This window comes from Geotrypetes seraphini, chromosome 7, assembly GCF_902459505.1.
Source record: "Geotrypetes seraphini chromosome 7, aGeoSer1.1, whole genome shotgun sequence".
Lineage (NCBI taxonomy): Eukaryota > Metazoa > Chordata > Amphibia > Gymnophiona > Dermophiidae > Geotrypetes > Geotrypetes seraphini.
In genome coordinates, this window is record NC_047090.1 from 5,830,658 (window position 1) to 5,850,919 (window position 20,262).

The window sequence follows — 20,262 nt, forward strand, 5'->3', positions numbered from 1 at the left end:
CATCCGCAGCATCCACTATCTCCTCCGCTCCCTATTGGCTACGGCTCTTAACATTTGTATCTCTTCGTCCTATAGGCTACGGCTCTTTACACCTGCATTGTGAGGTCATAGAGCTTTATGGTCTAGAAACATAGAAACATGATGGCAGAGAAAGGCCAAATGGCCTATCCACTGTCTCCTCCTCTCTCTATTGGCTAAGGCTCTTAACATTTGCTTCTCCTCTTCCTATAGGCTAAGGCTCTGTACACCTGCATTGTGATGTCATAGAGCTTTATGGTTATAGAAACATGATGGCAGATAAAGGCCAAATGGCCCATCCAGTCTACCCATCCACAGTAACCATTATCTCTTCCTCTCTCTAAGAGATCCCACGTGCCTACCCCCATGCCTTCTTTGACTCCTTACAATTTGGGTGGGAAGGTTTAGTACCATGTTTAGGGTTATCAACTTTGTCACCAGGAAACCCTGGACAAATGACACCACCTGTTTTGCCTCCAGCCCCACCTAGGTCCGCCCCAACCCTGCCACCACAAAGCCTCCTCTCTTCTTCTGAACGAGCTCCAGCTACATCTGGAGGGTCTGGAGCATGCGTGGATGTTTGTGACGTCATCCGCACATGCTCAGAGGCCCTCCAGACGCGGCCGGAGCTTATCGGGGCTTTCCAAAACCCGGACAAATGCCTGGTTTTGGAAAGTCCATCTGGGAGCCCAGACAGTCCTTTAAAAAGAGGATAGGTCCGGATTTTCCCCGGATGTCTGGTAACCCTAACCATGCTCTAAGCGAAGACTGAATCGGTTCTGTATTTCTGCCTTGTAATCCTGGTTTATCATGAGAAGCAAATGAGAATTATTTGCAGGAAATGAGACAAAAATCAGGGCTAACTCTTGCTTACATGGAACCATCTATAATACATGGTGTGTATACATGCATGCGTGTGTTTGTCCTATATGTGTTTTCTGTGAATGTGGAGGTGGTTATTATCTGAAGGTCTGGGAGTATTTAAATAATTCATTACAGAAATGAATGCATTGATGATTGAAGGGTTTAAATTCTTGCCCTAACTTTGAGTTGACGCCATAGTTTGAGCATGCTCAGTAGGCTTCCTCCATCACACATCAGATGTTAGCGATTGTGTTTATCTGAAAAAGGATAATGACGGACCTGCATACTGTTTCTGTTTTTATTTATAAACTTATGTATGTGACATCATGTAAACCGTTTAGGTTTTAAACATATAGAAATTTTTAAAATAAATAAAATATTGTAATGAGGCTGATAATATATTACATGGTACCAAGCTGGTGGGGGTTATTCTGTTTTCAGCGGTGTTCAGCTGAGTCAGACTTTTTTATTTTACTGCTAACTGTGACTCGATTTATTTATCAAAGTTGGCCACTCACTTTCTGTCAAAATTATTTTTTTTTTTTCCCCGACATCGCAGATTTGTAGCTATAATATATCAATTCTGGTCTCAATTTTGTAAATTCCATTTTGGATCCCGAGTGCATTGTCATGCCTATGCAGATTTCATATATGCACAGATTCCCAGAGGTGATAACATAACTTGGTAGGAAATAAATCAGGGTAAAACAATTCTCCTTCCAACTGTCGAGAGTGTGCTGCTTCAGTAAAAATGTCAAGGACAGAAATCTTAATCCATGGCAGGTCCTCGCTCCATTATTTACAGCCCACTGATGCCGAGTCTGCCTGGGAGTTCGTATGGTGGCTTTATTTTGAGTAGCAAAATTTACCAAACCTGTAACTGAGGATTCCCAGCTTGATAAAACTCTGCAACATTTAAACATGGCATTTGAAGGTTTTGCTCTTATATTTCTTTCCCTTCCCAGGTTTGTCCAGTTCCCCCCTCCCGCCCCTGGAGGAGCAGAAGAAAACACAGCTGTCTGTGCAGATTACACGGCTGTCAAGAGACAGACTGCTATTAGTAGGTTAAATGGACTTTGAAGTCTCCAGGAGATTCAACACTAGAAAACCTCTGTGGATTCGGGACCCTGAAAGGCCAGCAAAATGAGTTTCAAGACTCACGATTCCCCTCCTGCTCTGTTGAAAAGGTTCTGGCCTCCGAGTCCAACACCTTGACTTGCTCAGGCATGGATAAGGGACTTTTCCCCAACTTGCCCAGAGAATTTACGGGTACTGTACTCTCAGGATAGGTCATGCCATCCGTCACACGGAAAACTGGATGCCATGCTGGCTTTGAATGCACTCGCCGTGCCATCTCTTCGGAATCTCATTCCAAGGACTGGACCTCGTCACTACGGTTGTACATTATATTGGTTCCTGATGAAGGAGAGACCACCCCCACAACCGAGCTTTGTTGAACCATAAAATCAAGGGCCCTAAGGACTAATGGCACTGTAAAATCTAACGGCCATTGCGCAGGTATCCGGTACAAAAAACAAAAGGAATTGACCCCAAAATATCTCACTTCCGGTTCACCACACAATTGTTTCCCACGTACACACCTTTATAGGACCCCCAGGGACCCCTGAAGAAGACTTTTTGTCGAAACGCGGACCGTGTTGGGTCCTGCATCCCTAGCGGACTAGGTCCTTTAAGGCTCTTATGTGGATGATTTACTTTTATGTGGATGGAATTATTTTATGTGGATGATGTTAGTGTACCTTTGGAACTTTGATACTTTCACATAAAGTCCATTTAGGAACATCGTCACTCCACAGAGTTTTTTTGGTTTTCGCAAGTATCCGGTACGCCATCCACAGAGGAACAAATTGGGATTTTTTTTTAGATAAGCACTTTTATTGTGCAGTTCTTTCACAGTGGTGGTATACAGCAGTGGTTCCCAACCCTGTCCTGGAGGAACACCAGGCCAATTGGGTTTTCAGGCTAGCCCTAATGAATATGCATGAAGCAAATTTGCATACCTGTCACTTCCATTATATGCAAATCTCTCTCATGCATATTCATTAGGGATATCTTGAAAACCTGACTGGCTGGGGGTCCCCCAGGACGATTTGGGAACCACTGATCTAGATCATAGCTCACTATGTCTGTTCATTTAACATATGTTCTGTATCACAGCCTTATCATGTTCAATCTTTATCACATGTGGTCTGTATCACAGCTGGCCCATATCATATATAGTTTATTAGGATTTTTTTATATACCGCCTATCAAGGTTATCTAAGCGGTTTTACAATCAGGTACTCAAGCATTTTCCCTCTCTGTCCCGGTGGGCTCACAATCTAGCTAACATACCTGGGGCTATGGAGGACTGAGTGACTTGCCCAGGGTCACAAGGAGCAGCGCGGGGTTTGAACCCAGAACCCCAGGGTGCTGAGGCTGTAGATCCAACCACTGCGCCACACACTGTATATTTCGCATCGGATTCTTATCACTGTCTATAAAACAGAAGGGAAGGGGCTGAAAGAGTGACTGAATGCTTCCTCTTCCAGAATATACTAATTGTGTCTCTAATTCATTTCCTGGCTGCTGTCAGCTCAGTTCCCACTGGTGAAATGTTTTCAGTCTGCCGAATGGAGCCAGAGGCAGAATCAGTACCAGTGCGTTGTGGGTTGGCCTCACCTAAGTGCAGCTCCTGCTAATTAGCGAAATTAGACACAACCGAGTTTCCAGATTTACAACTGAATCTCCAGGTAACGGGGCAAAAGATTCAGCTCATACAATGAAATAGAGCTATTGGAATCGTGGCATCTTTCAAAAGCGACGTAGGGCCAGACCCAAGATCTGCGGCAGAAGGGCAAAAGCTGCGGTTAAAGGCAGGTCTTGGGTGTTGCTCCGTTTTATTCTTGCAACCCTCTCGTTACTATAATCTGCACTAGCGAACCTGATCAAGGTGCAATCGGCCTATTCCGAAGCTTTACAGATACTGTACGACCATCCCTGAGGCAACACAGTAAATGACTGCAGATAAAGACCTACAAGGTCCGTCCAATCTGCCCAGGAAGCCATTCATGTGGCACATTGGTTAAAGCTACAGCCTCAGCATCCTGAGGTTATGGGCTCAAACCCTTACTGCTCCCCCATGACCCTGATAAGCAGAGCCAGTATTGTGACATCATAATGCCTCATTTCCTGCTTCTTCCCCACTCCCCCTAGTCCAGTGTCTCTCAAACTTTCTTGAGCCAGGGCACATTAAAGGTAGTGGCCACGGCTTGAGGCACCCAGAAGTGCGCAGACGTCACCGTGATGACATAATGCGTATGCGTGATATGATCACGTCAATGTCCGTGCATGTGCAGAGGCCCTCCAGATAGGCCCTGAGATGCCAGTAGGGGGTGCCAGTAGGGAAGAGGGCTGGAGAGAAGGAGAGGCACTGGCGCCAGCTGATTGCTTACAGCAGTGTTTCTAACATAGTAACATAGTAGATGACGGCAGATAAAGACCCGGATGGTCCATCCAGTCTGCCCATCCTGATTCAATTTAAAAAATTTTAATTTTTTTCTTCTTAGCTATTTCTGGGCAAGAATCCAAAGCTGTACCCTGCTTGGGTTCCAACTACGTCAAGCTAAGTACCCCCTAAGTCTAACAAATATCAACTGAGTACCCCAACCACAGACCTCCCTAGGCCCACCCAAGCTCTGCCCCATATCCCGTTCCCTTTACAAACTGTAATGCAATTTTTTCCATTCATTTTTCATATGCACAGCAGATATAAATTCTCAAAACTGACACATTTCAATCACTATATTGAAAATAAAATCATTTTACCTACCGGTGATCCTTTGGAGGCTGCTGTAATTAGTTTTAAAGGTGAGACCAGGCGGCCAGGGGGGAAGCCAAAGGACGCTAGAGAAAAGGGGAAAACATGCAGGCCTTCAGCGAATCGGGCAGCGCTGGCTTCTGTACCGCGTAGGGAAGTCAACTGGCAGGCGCCTCTCTTCCTCCTCAGTGTGCCAGGGCACACTTGGAATCTCAGGAGGCACACAGCTTGGGATACACTGCCCTAGTCGTTCACCACCGCAAGCAACAAGAACTTCCACGTGCTCCTCGTGACCCAGTCTTCTCTCACCCGAAGGCATCAGCGGGAGAGATGACGCAGTCGCCAGGAGCACATTAAAGTGTTGATCGCAAGGGTGAGTGGCATCTGGGCCGGTGGTGCTCCTTCCCTGCCCCCCCCCCCGCCGCATGGACGCACCCCTTCCCCGTGCTCACTTTGGCACAAAGTGAGCAGCCACCAACTTACTGCCCGTGTTGGCTTTGGTGCTTTCCCCGACGTCGCTTCCTAGACGCACGGGTCCCGGAAGTGACATCAAAGAGCGCACCAAAGCTGACGTGGGCAACAGGTTGGTGGCTGCTCACTTTGTGCCGAAGTTATGAAAGGTATGTGGGAAGGGAAAGGGCACGCACGTGGCGGGGGAGGAGTGGGAAGGGGGGCAGAGAAGAGGAGGGGTGCTGGCACCCCGAGGAAGATGGAGCCCGGGGCGGACCGCCCCCCCGCCCCCCAAAGCATGTGAGAAAAAAAACCAGGAAATATGAGAGAGCAGTTAAGGGAGGGAAGGCCTGAAGCATCGCTTATTGCAGCTTTTTTTTGTTTTTAATATATATAAATCTCTCTTTCTCAACCAAGAACAAAAGAGGCAGGTCACAGGTGATTCCCTCCTAGGTCTCAGCAGTACAGTATATAGGTAGTAATGTTACTGCGACAGAGTTCACCCCCCTCAATAAGTGCCACCAACTTGTGTTACAAATCCTGAGCTAAAGGCCAAGTGTGCCTGATGGGAGGTGAGGCTAATAGCCACAGGAGAGACCGCTAACAAGGGGATTAGCACTGGGAGGAAGTTAGACTTCAAAGGGCTTTTAAAGCAGCTTCAAAACAAGCTCAACTGGGCACATAAAGAGGAACCACAGCAAAGAACAGAAAGACTCTCACTAAAGATCTCAGAATCTGGCAATTCTTCCATAGTTCACATGTCCTGTCTTCTCCTGGGTTCTGCTCCCCTCTCGGACCTACACTCTAACACCAACCCTGCAATCTACTGAATCCTCCCCTTTCTGTAGAGGTGTTCCAATCCAATCCAACCTAACCTTTAGGCTTTTATAATCGGGACATCCTTGTGATAGAGCTTGACTTGGGTTTACAATAATATACCGAAATGAAAACAACATTGTTAGAATCTTCAAAGTAAATTGGGAAAATCCATCAATGATTTCTGAAACAGTAGGGTTCTTAAAGATTTACGAAAACTCTGGAAGAGAGGGTAAGATTCTAATTTCAGAAGGAAGATCATCCCAAACCTTTACAAAAGTAAATGCAAAGGAGCGAGAGATATGGCTTAGTGCTTTAATTCCTTTAAAAGAGGGGAAAACAAAGTTTGTATCTTTGAGACATTCTTGAGCGCAAAGACCGTAGAGAATTATAAGAGACGAAGACCAACGGAGAAAAAAAAAACCCCATACAGAATTTTGAATACGAAGTTAGCGCATTTAAACTGAATCCTCTAATTTAATAGACCGGAAGCCAGTGAAGAGTCCTCAAAAGAGGAGAAACGACTTTCCTAAAGATCAATTTGGCCGCTGTGTTTTGTATAAATTTGTGAACCTTTTTAGATTGCTTTTACTAATGCTGATGGAAAGAAAATTTGCATAGTCTAACTGTGCAATCTAATCTAATCTAAGGCTTGGTTTTATATACTGAATCATCATTCTAAGAAAGCTCAACTCGGTTTACAATAATTAACTTAACAAATAAAAAAACATAAAAAATAAGACTAAATTTTGGAAAATTAATTTTCAAAGTGTTTAGCAATAGCGATAGCCTGTACCAATATGGCAAAATGTTCTTAATGAAAAAGATGTCTGATCTTTCTTAACAAACGGAGTTTGAAAAAACACTTTTTTGATAGATTATCTGACTAAACGTAGACAAAGAAGAGTCTAAGAAAATACCCTAATATTTTAGCTGAAAATTCAATGGTCAAAATTTTACCTGATGGCAGTGTCACTGAAGAAGGTAATCGTTCAATTTTGGGGGCAAACCATAAACTTTCCATCGTATTCCTGTAACCTCCTGAACTCTCCTCACCCCTGTACTGTAATGCCAGATGATCTCCCCTGTAACCCCATCACTTTCCGGGCTCTGCTGTCGTCTCTGTAACCTGGCTGGTTTGATTTCTGCTAAGATCAATACATCCAGTGGAACCGAGGTGGATCTTAATAGGATTTTATGGGAGCTGGGCTGCCTCTCTCTGTTAACTCATGCAAAATGTCTCTAAATCCACTTTGCAAAGCACAGCAGCTGCTTGAAAGGCAGAGATTATAGATTTAATTAAGTGGAATATATAAGAAAGTGTTTGAAATTAACAAGGCATGCTGATGGAACAGGCGTAGAGATTTATACGTACCCTGTGCATTCTGAGCTTCTGAATGAATTAAGTGAATAACTGCGGAGGGTTATGCGGTGTAATAGCCCAAATGAGTCAGATTCTGGCTCTTTTGAACTCGCTATTCAGCATTCAAAGAACAGTTTGAATTTTGCTTTTCTAATATTTGTTATCTCCGTTCTCTGTCGCCCCCTTATCTACAACATTCACCTCCTTTCTGTGTCTACACTCCTGAGTAATGTAGAACAGGTAAAAGTGAATTAATTTTCTATTCTTTCAAAAATTATAAAAACTAGGGGAAGAGACTTGTATACCGCTTTTTTGTGATCACGCATTCAAAGCAGTTGTATACAGGTATTTATTTTGTACCTGGGGCAATGGGGGATTGACTTGCCCAGGGTCAGAAGGATCGGTGCCGGGATTCAATCCCACAACCTCAGGGTGCAGAGACAGCAGCTCTACCACTAGGTCACTCTTCAAGTTACATGGAAATAGCTTTAAAACAAGAGAGAATACTGTACTTTTTCACTCAAAAGAATCGTTAAGCACTGGAACTCATTGTCAGAGCATGCGATTAACAGTGGTTAGCATAGCTCAGTCTAAAAAAGTTTAGACAAATACCTGGAGGAAAATTCAGTAGTCTGTTATTGAGATAGATATAGGAGAAGCCACTGTTTGCCTTAGGATTGGTAGCATGGAACATTGCTGCTGTTTGATTCCTGCCAGGTACTTGGGACCTGGGTTGATCACTGTTGGAAACAGGATACTGGGTTAGATCTTATGTGAGCTAAGTACAGGACAATCAAGCCATTGTGACATCACTGCTGAGGTTGGCTCTTAAGCATTGGTGGAATGAGGCATTATGACATCACAATCTCAGCTCTGGAATGTTGCTACTCGTTGGGTTCTGCCAGGTAACATAGCAACACAGTAAATGATGGCAGATAAAGACCTGAACGGTCCATCCAGTCTTTCCATTAGTTATTCTCATTAAAAATACACAATTAAATTAGCTTGTCTCTTCTTTGATATTTCTGGGTCATGGATTGTAAAGTCCACCTGGTATTGTCCTGGGTTCCAAATGTTGAAGTCCCATCTAATCAAGCCATTGTGACATCACTGCTGAGGTTAGCTCTTAATTTACTTGAGTGGTTTCAGGGATACTAAAGTGTAATATAGTGGCGAAGTCAGAAAAAGGTAGATAAATAAGAGCACAAGTGACCTCTTAAATGAAATCAGCCTAGAGAGAGTGATCAAAAAAATATGTATAAAAATGCTCAGAGAAATGAAACTCTGAAGGGAAGGCTGAAAAACCCCCCTTGGGTAAAGAGTTTACCTTCCATTCATTGTCATTTCATAAAAAAATCTTTGATCACATTCTCAAAGGCTGTTGGTTGAGTAAGTTACAATTCTTAAAATTTAAAGTCTTTCCAAGTATTTAAAGAAGGCTTAATAATTTTCTCCTTGTATCGAACATGCAACTGTCACTGCACTTGAACTAAGAAAGCTGCGACTTAGCTCATAAACAGAATTTATGGGGTCCCAACGCGGCCCCGTTTCGATCCCTGCTTCAGGAGACCCGAAATAGTTTCTTTCCAAAGAGAGTTCCTGAGTGGCTACAAGTTATGTTGGTGCTGCAAAACACATCGCTACTGAAAAAATCTGGCCGAGTCAATTCTGAATCTTCCAACCGCTAAATCGGTTAGCGCACCTTAGTAAAAGGACCCCTTAGTTCTTTGATTTATATCCTTCGTTTTCGAATTAGAGATCCTTTAGGTTTATCCCACACTTTGGGCTACGGAGCTCCCATTCTACAATATGAGCGCATGTTTTGAATCTTTCTGGTGCCGAAATTTGGATTGAGTGTACTAAATTCAGCCAGGGCAATTTTTTAAGTTTGTACGCAAGCATATAAAACACTTCTCTACACACTCAAGATGCCTCTAAAATATTTATGATGATTAAATATTTCTAAACATAATTCAGCTTCTTTGTTATTTAAATAAGTAGTACGATTAAAAATTAAAAGAAACTGCAAGTATGGTTTTGAATGATAGAAACAGTTAGGTATATATTTTCCTTCAGTTTCAGCTTATTCCATTTAAACTGGAGTGCCTGTTTGCATTATATTATTAAATGATAGATAAGAATTTATAAGCCATCTTGGTACTTCCACCCAGTGGTTCTCAGGCTCCATCTGTGATAGCAGCACCTCTAGTGGTAGGCAAAGCACATTGCTAGGCTCCAGCTGTCTCTGTCCCTGGTACTGACAGAGCTTCCTGCTTGACTTCACTTTGGGTGGCTGGGGGAGGGGATGCTGAATGTGTCCTTGGGATGCTGATTCTTACATTTATCATTTTTAATGGTACAGATAAAGGAACAACAATCGGATTTTCAAGTTTCAAGTTCTTGAGCAAAATTTTTGAGTTCCCCCCTGCCCCCTCGTTGTTTTGCCTGTACATTAGAATTGAAAACATATTTGCTGGACTTCATATATTTATTACCAAAGAAGCTAAATGAAGACCGAGTGAGGATTGGACTTACTTAAAGAGATTTTTCATGGAGACATAGAACAAGGGCATGAATGGGTGAAATCAGATTTAGGTACGATTCCCATGTCCAGATTTGGCTCCTTTCTCCAGTGAAAGCAGAGGCTGTCATGAAATGTCCTGGTTACAGCCAAAGCCACCAGTTTCATGCCACAGTTTCTATTAACTATAGTCATCTACAAACAGGAAACTGATAAATATCTCTGCCTTCACATACAAAGAAATCCAGATTACATAGCCAAACTACACAGTACCACAGTATGCTGTAAATATCTCAAAATTACTACTACTATTTATAATTTCTATAACACTGAAAGGTGTACCCAGTGCTGTACATTTAATATTCAATAGATGGTCCCTGCTCAGAAGAGCTTACAATCTAATTTGGACAGACAGACACAGGACATCTCAGAGTTGGGAAGTTTCTGGTAGCAGGAATGATACTATGGGTATAGATATCTTACAGTGAGTGGCAGTTGAAAGCAGATTCCAAAAAGTGGGCTTTTAGCTTGGCTTTGAATGCTGCTAGAGACTCTGACCGAGTCATTCAATCAAGAAGACTCAAACTGCAAAATTATCTCCAGGAAGGTTGACTCTTCTCTTAAAATATCCATGAAAAACCTACTCAGTACAAAGTAAAGAAAAACCTCAGAGAGCTCCCCCCTCAAAGTGACAGATAATCTACAGCTGGAAAATCAGAAAAATCATTAAAGATCTACAGCCACGATTCCATAGTAACATCGTAAATGCTGGCAGATAAAGACCCGAATGGTCCATCCAGTCTGCCCAAACATATCATTTAATGCTTTAATTTAAATTGTTCTTTTTCTTAGATATTTGTGGGCCAGAAACCCAGAACTCTGCCCGGTACTGTGCATCCACTGGAATCTCCGTCAAAGCTCATTCCAGCTCATCTTAACCATCCCAGCCCATCCTCATCCGAATGGCCATATATGGGACACAGATCGTGCAAGTCTGCCCAGTACAGGCCTTAGTTCTTCATTATACTGTATACCATTATTTTCTGATTCTAGATCCTCTGTGTTCATCCCACGCTTTTTTGAACTCTGTCACCGTTTTCCTCTCCACCACCTCCCTGGGGAGCGCATTCCAGGCTTCCACCACCCTCTCGGTAAAGAAAAATTTCCTAACATTACTCTTGAATCTACCACCCCTCAACCTCAGATTATGCCCTGGAACAGAACATACGCAAGTAAAGGCTAGACTCAAATAGGGCACTGGGGCAATGGGGGGTATTAAGTCACTTGCCCAGGATCACAAGGAGTAGCTTGGGATTTGAACTCAACACCTCAGGGTGCTGAGGCTGTAGCTTTAACCACTCTAGAAATCAAAATGTAGCAAAAGTGAGCCAAGTCTAGGACAATGAAGCCATTGTGGCATCACTGATGAGGTTGGCTCTTATTGGTGGATGAGGCATTATGATGTCACAATACCAGCTCTGCTTATCAGTGAATTTTCTCTACTGTTCTTCCATGGGAGTTCCAGAATGGTTTACATGAATTAATTAAGGCACTCAAGCATTTTGCCCTGTCTGTCCCAGTGGGCTCACAATCTATGTAATGTACCTGGGGCAAAGGGGGGATTAAGTGACTTGCCCAGGGTCACAAGGAGCAGCATGGGATTTGAACCCACAACCTCAGGGTGCTGAGGCTTTAGCTTTAACCACTGAGCCACTCTAGAAATCATAATGTAGTAGAAGTGAGCCAAGTAAAGGACAATGAAGCCATTGTGACATCACTGATGAGGTTGGCTCTTATTGGTGGATGAGGCATTATGATGTCACAATACCAGCTCTGCTTATCAGAGGCTGAAACTCGTCACACTATTTTGTGAATTTTCTATACTGTTCTTCCATGGGAGTTCCAGAATGGCTTACATGAATTAATTAAGGCACTCAAGCATTTTTCCCTGTCTGTCCCAGTGGGCTCACAATCTATGTAATGTACCTGGGGCAATACTTCGACACACTCTCTCCCAGTGACCTTAATCAATAATAGAGGTGTCTAAATATAGCAGCGTTCGGGCAACTTACAAGTGAGCCAAAAAGGCAGTTAATGTTTCGAGGACTCCTTGATCCTCTAACCCAGAAACCATATTCTGCATCTTTAATTTCCTTTTCACCTTTGCCCCAGCACTGCCCTCCAGAATTCTGCCCCTCTGTCTCGGACTCTGTCCTTCGCCTCCCACACTTCCAATTGACGCCTTTGCTCTCTATAGAATGGCCACACAGTTTGCCTCCAGATTAAAAGCCTCATTATCGTCACCCTTTAAGAACAACTTTGCTTTCTTTCCTGCTTGTAGTTTTCATCTCTCGCTGTTCAGAAATCTTCCTCCTTTCCTCTTCTCTGCACTCATCAGCAAAATGCCTGATACGCGTTGACCTCGGTAAATCTGCAAATCTGCTTGTATAAGTCTTAAGTCTGTCTTTTCTGGGTCTAAGGCCCAGTAATTTAAGAAAGAGTCCCTCCGAGGCTTCCAGACCTCATGCACAATAACAGCTATTTGTAAAATCAATCTTTCTTTTGATGCAATAAAAAATATCATTCTCCAAAACGCACTTTAAAAGGAAATCAACAGTGCAAATACAGTTCAATAAATATTTCTCTGTGTTTCCTCTATTCACTGTCCTCTTTCACCTATAAATGTCCTGACATATTTCTCAAGCAACCATTGTGGAGTGTGTGGCACGGTGGTTGGAGCTACAGCCTCCGCACCCTGGGGTTGAGGGTTTAAATCCTGTGCCGCTCATTATGACCCTGGGCAAATTACTCCGTCCTCCATAGCCCCAGGTATGCTAAACAGATTGTGGGCCCACCACGACAGATAGGGAAATACTTGAGTACCACTTAGATAAACCTTGATAGTGGTATAGAAACCACCTAATAAACTTGAAACTGTGGCCTGAATACCACACAGACACCAGTTTTGCTTCCTTTTTTATTTTCTGGCATTTTGTTTGTCGCTAAATTATAAATTTTGCTGCATTCTCCTGGATCGACACCCTTTCAATTCTGCCTCTTGCTCTTGTTTCAAGCTTGGACGCATCTTATGCTGTACTTGTCTGCTGTTGCTTCTTGCTCTGGGATGCCATTGATTAACCCCTCCCCCTTTTCCAAAACCACGAAAGCGGTTTTTAGCGCAGACTGGCATGCTGAACGCTCTGCACTGCTCCCAACGCTCATAGGGGTTCTTTTACTAAGATGCGCTAGCTGATTTAACATGCGTTAAATGCATTAGACACTAAAGAATGACAAGGGATGATTTCCCGCAGTTATCCGTGGGGACGGGAATGGTGATGCAGTGTAGTGGTGCAGTGTCCATGTCCCATTCCTATAAGCTCTGCCTTAACCGCACAAGCCTCGAACACTTATGATTTTAAAGGGTTTGAGGCTTGTGTGGATGAGGACGGAGCTTAGGCATTGGTGGAATGAGGCATTATGACATCACAATCTGAGCTCTAGAAAGTTGCTCCTTAGGATTTTAAAGGGTTTGAGGCTTGAGCAGATGAGGACGGAGCTTAGGCATTGGTGGCATGAGGCATTATGACATCACAATCTGAGCTCTAGAATGTTGCTACTTAGGATTTTAAAGTGTTTGAGGCTTGTACAGATGAGGACGGAGCTTAGGCATTGGTGGAATGAAGCATTATGACATCACAATCTGAGCTCTAGAATGGTGCTACTTAGGATTTTAAAGGGTTTGAGGCTTGTGCAGATGAGGACGGAGCTTAGGCATTGGTGGAATGAGGCATTATGACATCACAACCTGAGCTCTAGCATGTTGCTACTTAGGATTTGAAAGCGTTTGAGGCTTGTGCAGATGAGGACGGAGCTTAGGCATTGGTGGAATGAGGCTTTATGACATCACAATCTGAGCTCTAGAATGTTGCTTCTTAGGATTTTCAAGTGTTTGAGGCTTGCGCAGATGAGGACGGAGCTTAGGCATTGGTGGAATGAGGCATTATGACATCACAATCTGAGCTCTAGAATGTTGCTACTTAGGATTTGAAAGCGTTTGAGGCTTGTGCAGATGAGGACGGAGCTTAGGCATTGGTGGAATGAGGCTTTATGACATCACAATCTGAGCTCTAGAATGTTGCTTCTTAGGATTTTCAAGTGTTTGAGGCTTGCGCAGATGAGGACGGAGCTTAGGCATTGGTGGAATGAGGCATTATGACATCACAATCTGAGCTCTAGAATGTTGCTACTTAGGATTTGAAAGCGTTTGAGGCTTGTGTGGATGAGGACGGAGCTTAAGCATTGGTGGAATGAGGCATTATGACATCACAATCTGAGCTCTAGAAAGTTGCTCCTTAGGATTTTAAAGTGTTTGAGGCTTGTGTGGATGAGGATGGAGTTTAAGCATTGGTGGAATGAGGCATTATGACATCACAATCTGAGCTCTAGAATGTTGCTTCTTAGGATTTTCAAGTGTTTGAGGCTTGCGCAGATGAGGACGGAGCTTAGGCATTGGTGGAATGAGGCATTATGACATCACAATCTGAGCTCTAGAATGTTGCTTCTTAGGATTTTCAAGTGTTTGAGGCTTGCGCAGATGAGGACGGAGCTTAGGCATTGGTGGAATGAGGCATTATGACATCACAATCTGAGCTCTAGAATGTTGCTACTTAGGATTTGAAAGCGTTTGAGGCTTGTGCAGATGAGGAAAAAGCTTGCAGGAATGGGGCAGGGACAGGAGAAGAGCTCACTTGGATGAGATGGGAAAATGAGTTCCTCTGGGGACAGGGAAAAATTTGTCCCTGTGTCATTCTCCAAGGTAGAGCTACAAATAAGGTGTTTGGAGTGTGAATGACAGCCGCACAAATTAAATACATTCTGTGAGGCATGGCTAGAGTTAGGTGTCAGTTGCACGCCAACATTTATAGAATAGTGGAACATACTTGTAGGGTGACACCATTAAATAATGAATGGTCAAACCTTACCTCTCAAAACCAGACTTAGCCCAGCTCCTCTATGCCTATGTACTCTCTAAAATGGACTACTGCAACTCCCTATTCAATGGAATCACCACAAGGGACCTAAAACACCTCCAGCGAGTTCAGAACTCAGCAATTTGTCTCCTATACAACCTCAACTTCCGCGACCCCATCACACCAGTGCTCCACGCAGCCCACTGGCTACCCACCAGCAAGCGCTGCGCCTTCAAGGCCCTTGTAATGGCTCACAAAAGATTCCGCCACAAAACCCCCACCCACATAGCCTCCAAGCTGCGCCCGTGCATCCCCAACTGCTCCCCCTCCCCATTCTGAAACAGAGAGATGACTCAGCATCCCCCCAGGAAGATCGCTACAAATGGAAAATGCATGCAAACACGCCTAGATCCATTATCTCTCTCGGCTGTGGAACCAGTTGCCTGCACAGATAAGGTCACTGGAGTCACCAGTGGCCTTTCGAAGAGCAGTGAAGACCTTCCTCTTCTGCTAAACCCGCCATCAGCAGAGAGATCCCTTACATTAAGCTTCCTTTCATGTGCTCCTTGGTCACCCGTCATTCATGCGCCGGCCAAAAGCGCACCGACAATCCTGCGCAGGACTTATGCATGCAGGCTTAAAACACTTCCTGTTAATGCTGTGAGGGGGAATATGGGGGGAGTGGAACTCACATGTGTTCACGCTCCCATTTGGGTGGGGGCAAAACCTCCCCCCCCACTACACTAAAAATTGCTGAATATCCAAAAAACTAAGGAAAACAGAAAGGGTCCCCCCCCACACCCACCCACTCCCACCCACTCCCAACAGAAGTGCGAACACTTGTAAGTTTACTGGGAGGGGGGGGTTCCCCCTTCACACACACACCCTCACAGCGCTAACAGGAAGTGTTTTCAGGCAGCGTGCATAAGTCCTGGATTGTCACCGCGCTTTTGTCCAGCATGCTTCTGTTACGGTACCGTGCTCCTTATTTGTAACCAGTCTTGTCCTTAAATTTAACTTGTGAATGTCCTTTTGTAACCTGTTCTGAGCTCCTGGGAGAATGGGATAGAAATCAAAATACAGTAAAACCTTGGATTGCGAGTGTTTTGTAAGATGAACAAAATGTTTTATTACATTTTAACTTGATAAATGAGCGATGTCTTGAAATACAAGTATGTATACATGTGGCATGTCATCACAACTGAGCCGAAGACGCTGTGAGGTCTTGCAATACAAGTTCGCACTGCATATGCACGACACAACTGAGCCGATGATTCTTCTCTCTCTGACGCTGCGGGAGTGCAGTGACTGTTCTAAAACGAGAGAAGCCTTGCAATACGAGTACATACAGTATACACGCGTCACATCATCACAACTGAGCCGATGATTCTTCTCTCCCTGATGCTGTAAGAGTGTAGTGACTGTTCTAAACGAGCCAAGTCTTGCAATATGAGTACATACAGTATACACATGTGACATCATCACAACTGAGCCGATGGTTCTTCTCTCTCTGACGCTGCGGGAGTGTAGTGACTGTTCTAAACGAGCGAGGTCTTGCAATACGAGTACATACAGTATACACATGTGACATCATCACAACTGAGCCGATGGTTCTTCTCTCTTTGACACTGCGGGAGTGCAGTGACTGTTCTAAACGAGCCAAGTCTTGCAATATGAGTACATACAGTATACACATGTGACATCATCACAACTGAGCCGATGGTTCTTCTCTCTCTGACGCTGCGGGAGTGTAGTGACTGTTCTAAACGAGCGAGGTCTTGCAATACGAGTACATACAGTATACACACGTGACATCATCACAACTGAGCCGATGGTTCTTCTCTCTCTGACGCTGCGGGAGTGTAGTGACTGCTCTAAATGAGCGAGGTCTTGCGATACGAGTACATATAGTACAAATGCGTCACATCATCACAACAGAGCCGATGGTTCTTCTCTCTCTGACGCTGCGGGAGTGTAGTGACTGTTCTAAACGAGCGAGGTTTTGCGATACGAGTACATACAGTATAAACGCGTCACATCATCACAACAGAGCCGATGGTTCTTCTCTCTCTGACGCTGCGGGAGTGTAGTGACTGTTCTAAACGAGAGAAGCCTTGCAATACGAGTACATACAGTATACACACGTGACATCATCACAACTGAGCCGATGGTTCTTCTCTCTCTGACGCTGCGTAAGTGTAGTGACTGTTCTAAACGAGCGAGGTTTTGCGATACGAGTACATACAGTATAAACGCGTCACATCATCACAACAGAGCCGATGGTTCTTCTCTCTCTGACGCTGCGGGAGTGTAGTGACTGCTCTAAACGAGCGAGGTCTTGCGATACGAGTACATACAATATACACATGTCACATCATCACAACTGAGCCGATGGTTCTTCTCTCTCCGACGCTGCGGGAGTGTAGTGACTGCTCTAAACGAGCGAGGTCTTGCAATACGAGTATGTATAATATTCTGTATTAAAGTTTTTGGGTTGTGGAATGAATCGTCTGAGTTTCCATTATTTCTTATGGGGAAATTTGCCTTGATAGTCGAATGCTTTGGATTACAAGCATGTTTCCGGAACAAATTATGCTCGCAAACCAAGGTTTGACTACAAATAAATAAATGTGTGTGCCTATGGGTATTTTTTTTGTCTGGCATTGAGGCAAGAGCTGTGAGCAATAGTCATGAAACGGAGAATTTTTCTCCCCTCCTGCTCAGACATGTGGTAAACACATACTTGGAGGGATTTTCTTTCTCAACCGAGATGAAGTGCTTTAAATGCTGTCTTCTTTATTAACTTAGATGCTGTCAAAACCTTTTCACAGCTTAATGCTCACAGGGTTGTGAGTAGGCCCAGCCTCGCTTTAATGTAATAAAGCTTTCGAAGCCAGAGCCTGCTTGTGAATTAAAGGGATAAACATTTCAGGCTCAATTTCACTCAAATTTAGGATGCAGAAAGAAATTTATGGCCAAGTTTGAGAAATAATGCAGTCATGTCTTCGAAAACATGATGCTGAGAAACACTGCATATCTTGAGAAAGTCACATAAACACCTTCTCCATAATCTCCGTGCCACTTCTCAGAATATATTATCGGCTTGCTCGCAGGATTTGGCCCCACATCATTCCTCTCCCGAGATGCAGTTTAATGCTGCTGACATTACGACCATCTGGAATTGGAAGTTCTCTATAGGTAGTCCGGCTTTTGTCAACCCCTTCTGTCTTATTTTCTTGTCGGTTTGGGGGAAGGGGGGGTCATCGTTTGGCTTAATGTAACAGCTTACATTTCTGTGCAGAGATTTACGTCTGGTAATTTATCCTTGGAACGAAATAATTTTAAAAAGCAACCGACTGGAGAAATAAAATGCAAAAATTATTTCTCAACCAAGATTGTTGTACATGGAATGTATGCAGAGAGGACAAGGAGACCCAGATACAAGCGCTGCAAGGAAGATTAATGCAGAGAGATTGGAGATCCAGAAGTCAAGTGAAAAGAAAGACCAGGAGATGGAGGAGTTGGAGGCTGAGCTCCTATCCTGTGCAGAAATGGATGCATATACCGGGTTCCACTAGAAGGGAAGATTATCCAGATTAACTGCGATACCTAAATCAGAAAGCATGGTTAGGAATATGAATAAAGCCATAAGCCCCTACCCATGGAAGGTAAAGGCCAAGACAGAGAAGCTCGCATCCTGGAGATGAATGCATGACTGCATAGATGGTGCCAACAAGAGTGTTTCAGCTTCCTGGACCATGAGATGATTTTCCAAGGGCTGCTGAGCAGAAATGATGTGCATCTATCAAAGAAAGGAAGAAGCGCCTTCAGCAGCAGATTGGCTAATCTGAAGAGGGCTTTAAACTAGAATCATTGGGGTGGGTGATCAAAGCCTACAGGTAAATATGAGCACTTAGGTAAATGAAATAATAAAAAGCTCTATAAAACGGGGAATAAAGGGTAACATCTGGAAAGCTGAATATACTAATGCCTTTAGTATGGGAAATTAGGCTCTGGGACTAGAGCAGTGTGCCACGACACACCAGGGTGACTTCTGAGATATTTGGTGTGCTACAACACACTAGCGAGGAGGAAAGTCATCCGCGCTGGCTGCCTGCCTGTCCTGTAGGAAGTCAGCTGGTGCAGATGACTCTCCTCCTGGCTGGTGTCTCTCCTACTCTCCCCGCACCTCTTGGATCCCTCTACCGGCAGTGAAGAATTAATCCTGAATTCTATCAAGAAGTTGTTAACTGGATGGAAACATCTGGAAGAAAAAGAAAAGCAGTGGGCAACAAACCTTTTTTTGTGAGGAAAGTAAGGGAAAGGGCGGCCTTCACAAACTACGAGAGATCACGGAGAGAGGAAGACAGGTGACAGATATTATCTGGAAACGGTAAGGAGAAGCTGGTAAAGATGGAAAAGGAAAAAGAAAAAATTGTCAATATGGTAAAACGGGAAACAAGACATTTTGGGCCTGATTCTGTATCCCATCGCGTGTCAACCACGCATTGGCGTCCTATTCAGAATCATGTCTACACTCCCGGACAGATGCCTTAAATGTAGGACAGAATTTTGCAGGCCTACATCTAAAGGCGTCTGTATTGCGTTCACGGAGATGCATACCGACGCTTAAGCCTGCCCAAAGCTACTTCCGGATAAAACCATGCCCACACTCCGCCTTGGGCAGGCTTAAGCATGGGTATGCATCTCCGTAGACGCGCTTCGTAGGCCTACAATGTAGGCATCCTGCCTTGGACACTTTTTATTTAAAAAAACCCAACACCATGCATCCCAATTGGCTGCCAGATGGTGGTAGGGCACCTACAATTGGGATGCGCGTTTTGTGAATCAGGACCTTTGTGTATGTATATATATATATATATTAGTGATAGGAGGAAGTGCAAAAGACTCAAAGGTGAAGAGGAGGAATCCATGGAAATGCATCGTAGCACGCAAGGGGCTGAAACAGCAGATCAATGCACAAATAGACATATGCTAAGGAGCTGTGGAGGGAAGTGAACTCACAACCTTAGGGTGCTGAGGCAGCTGCTCTAACCACTAGGCCATTCCCCCACTCCCAGTGGCCTATGTTGCTAACTGTGTAGAGTTTCAGTCTCAGGTAACCAGCGCTGAGATTGTGATGTCATAATGCCTCATTCCACCAATAAGAGCCAACCTCATCAGTGATGTCACAGTGGATTGATTGTGAAGGGTAAAGGACTTGCTATACTGTTTTTTCTGTGTGGTTACAATCAAAGTGGTTTATATATTTTAGGCAGGTTCTTATTAAATAGGGAAAAAATGCTTGAGTACTTAGGTTATAAGTCGTATATAAATACTAAAAATGAATACATTTTGTACATGGGGCATTAAGCATTAAGCAAATTGCCCAAGGTCATGAGAAGCTGCAGTGGGAATTGAACTCACAACCTCAGTGGGC

The 20,262-nt window shown here is 44.0% G+C and overlaps 1 protein-coding gene across 1 annotated transcript in view; it reads left to right on the forward strand.

Annotated features, from left to right (window-relative positions):
• The first annotated feature begins 755 nt into the window (after positions 1–755).
• LOC117363916 (LARGE xylosyl- and glucuronyltransferase 1) overlaps positions 756–20,262 on the forward strand; it is a 391,773-nt gene continuing 372,266 nt past the window's right edge. Inside the window, exon 1 of the mRNA XM_033952487.1 lies at positions 756–914. Coding sequence (XP_033808378.1) covers positions 912–914 — 3 coding nt within the window. The 5' untranslated portion in view covers positions 756–911. The remainder of the gene's footprint in view (positions 915–20,262) is intronic.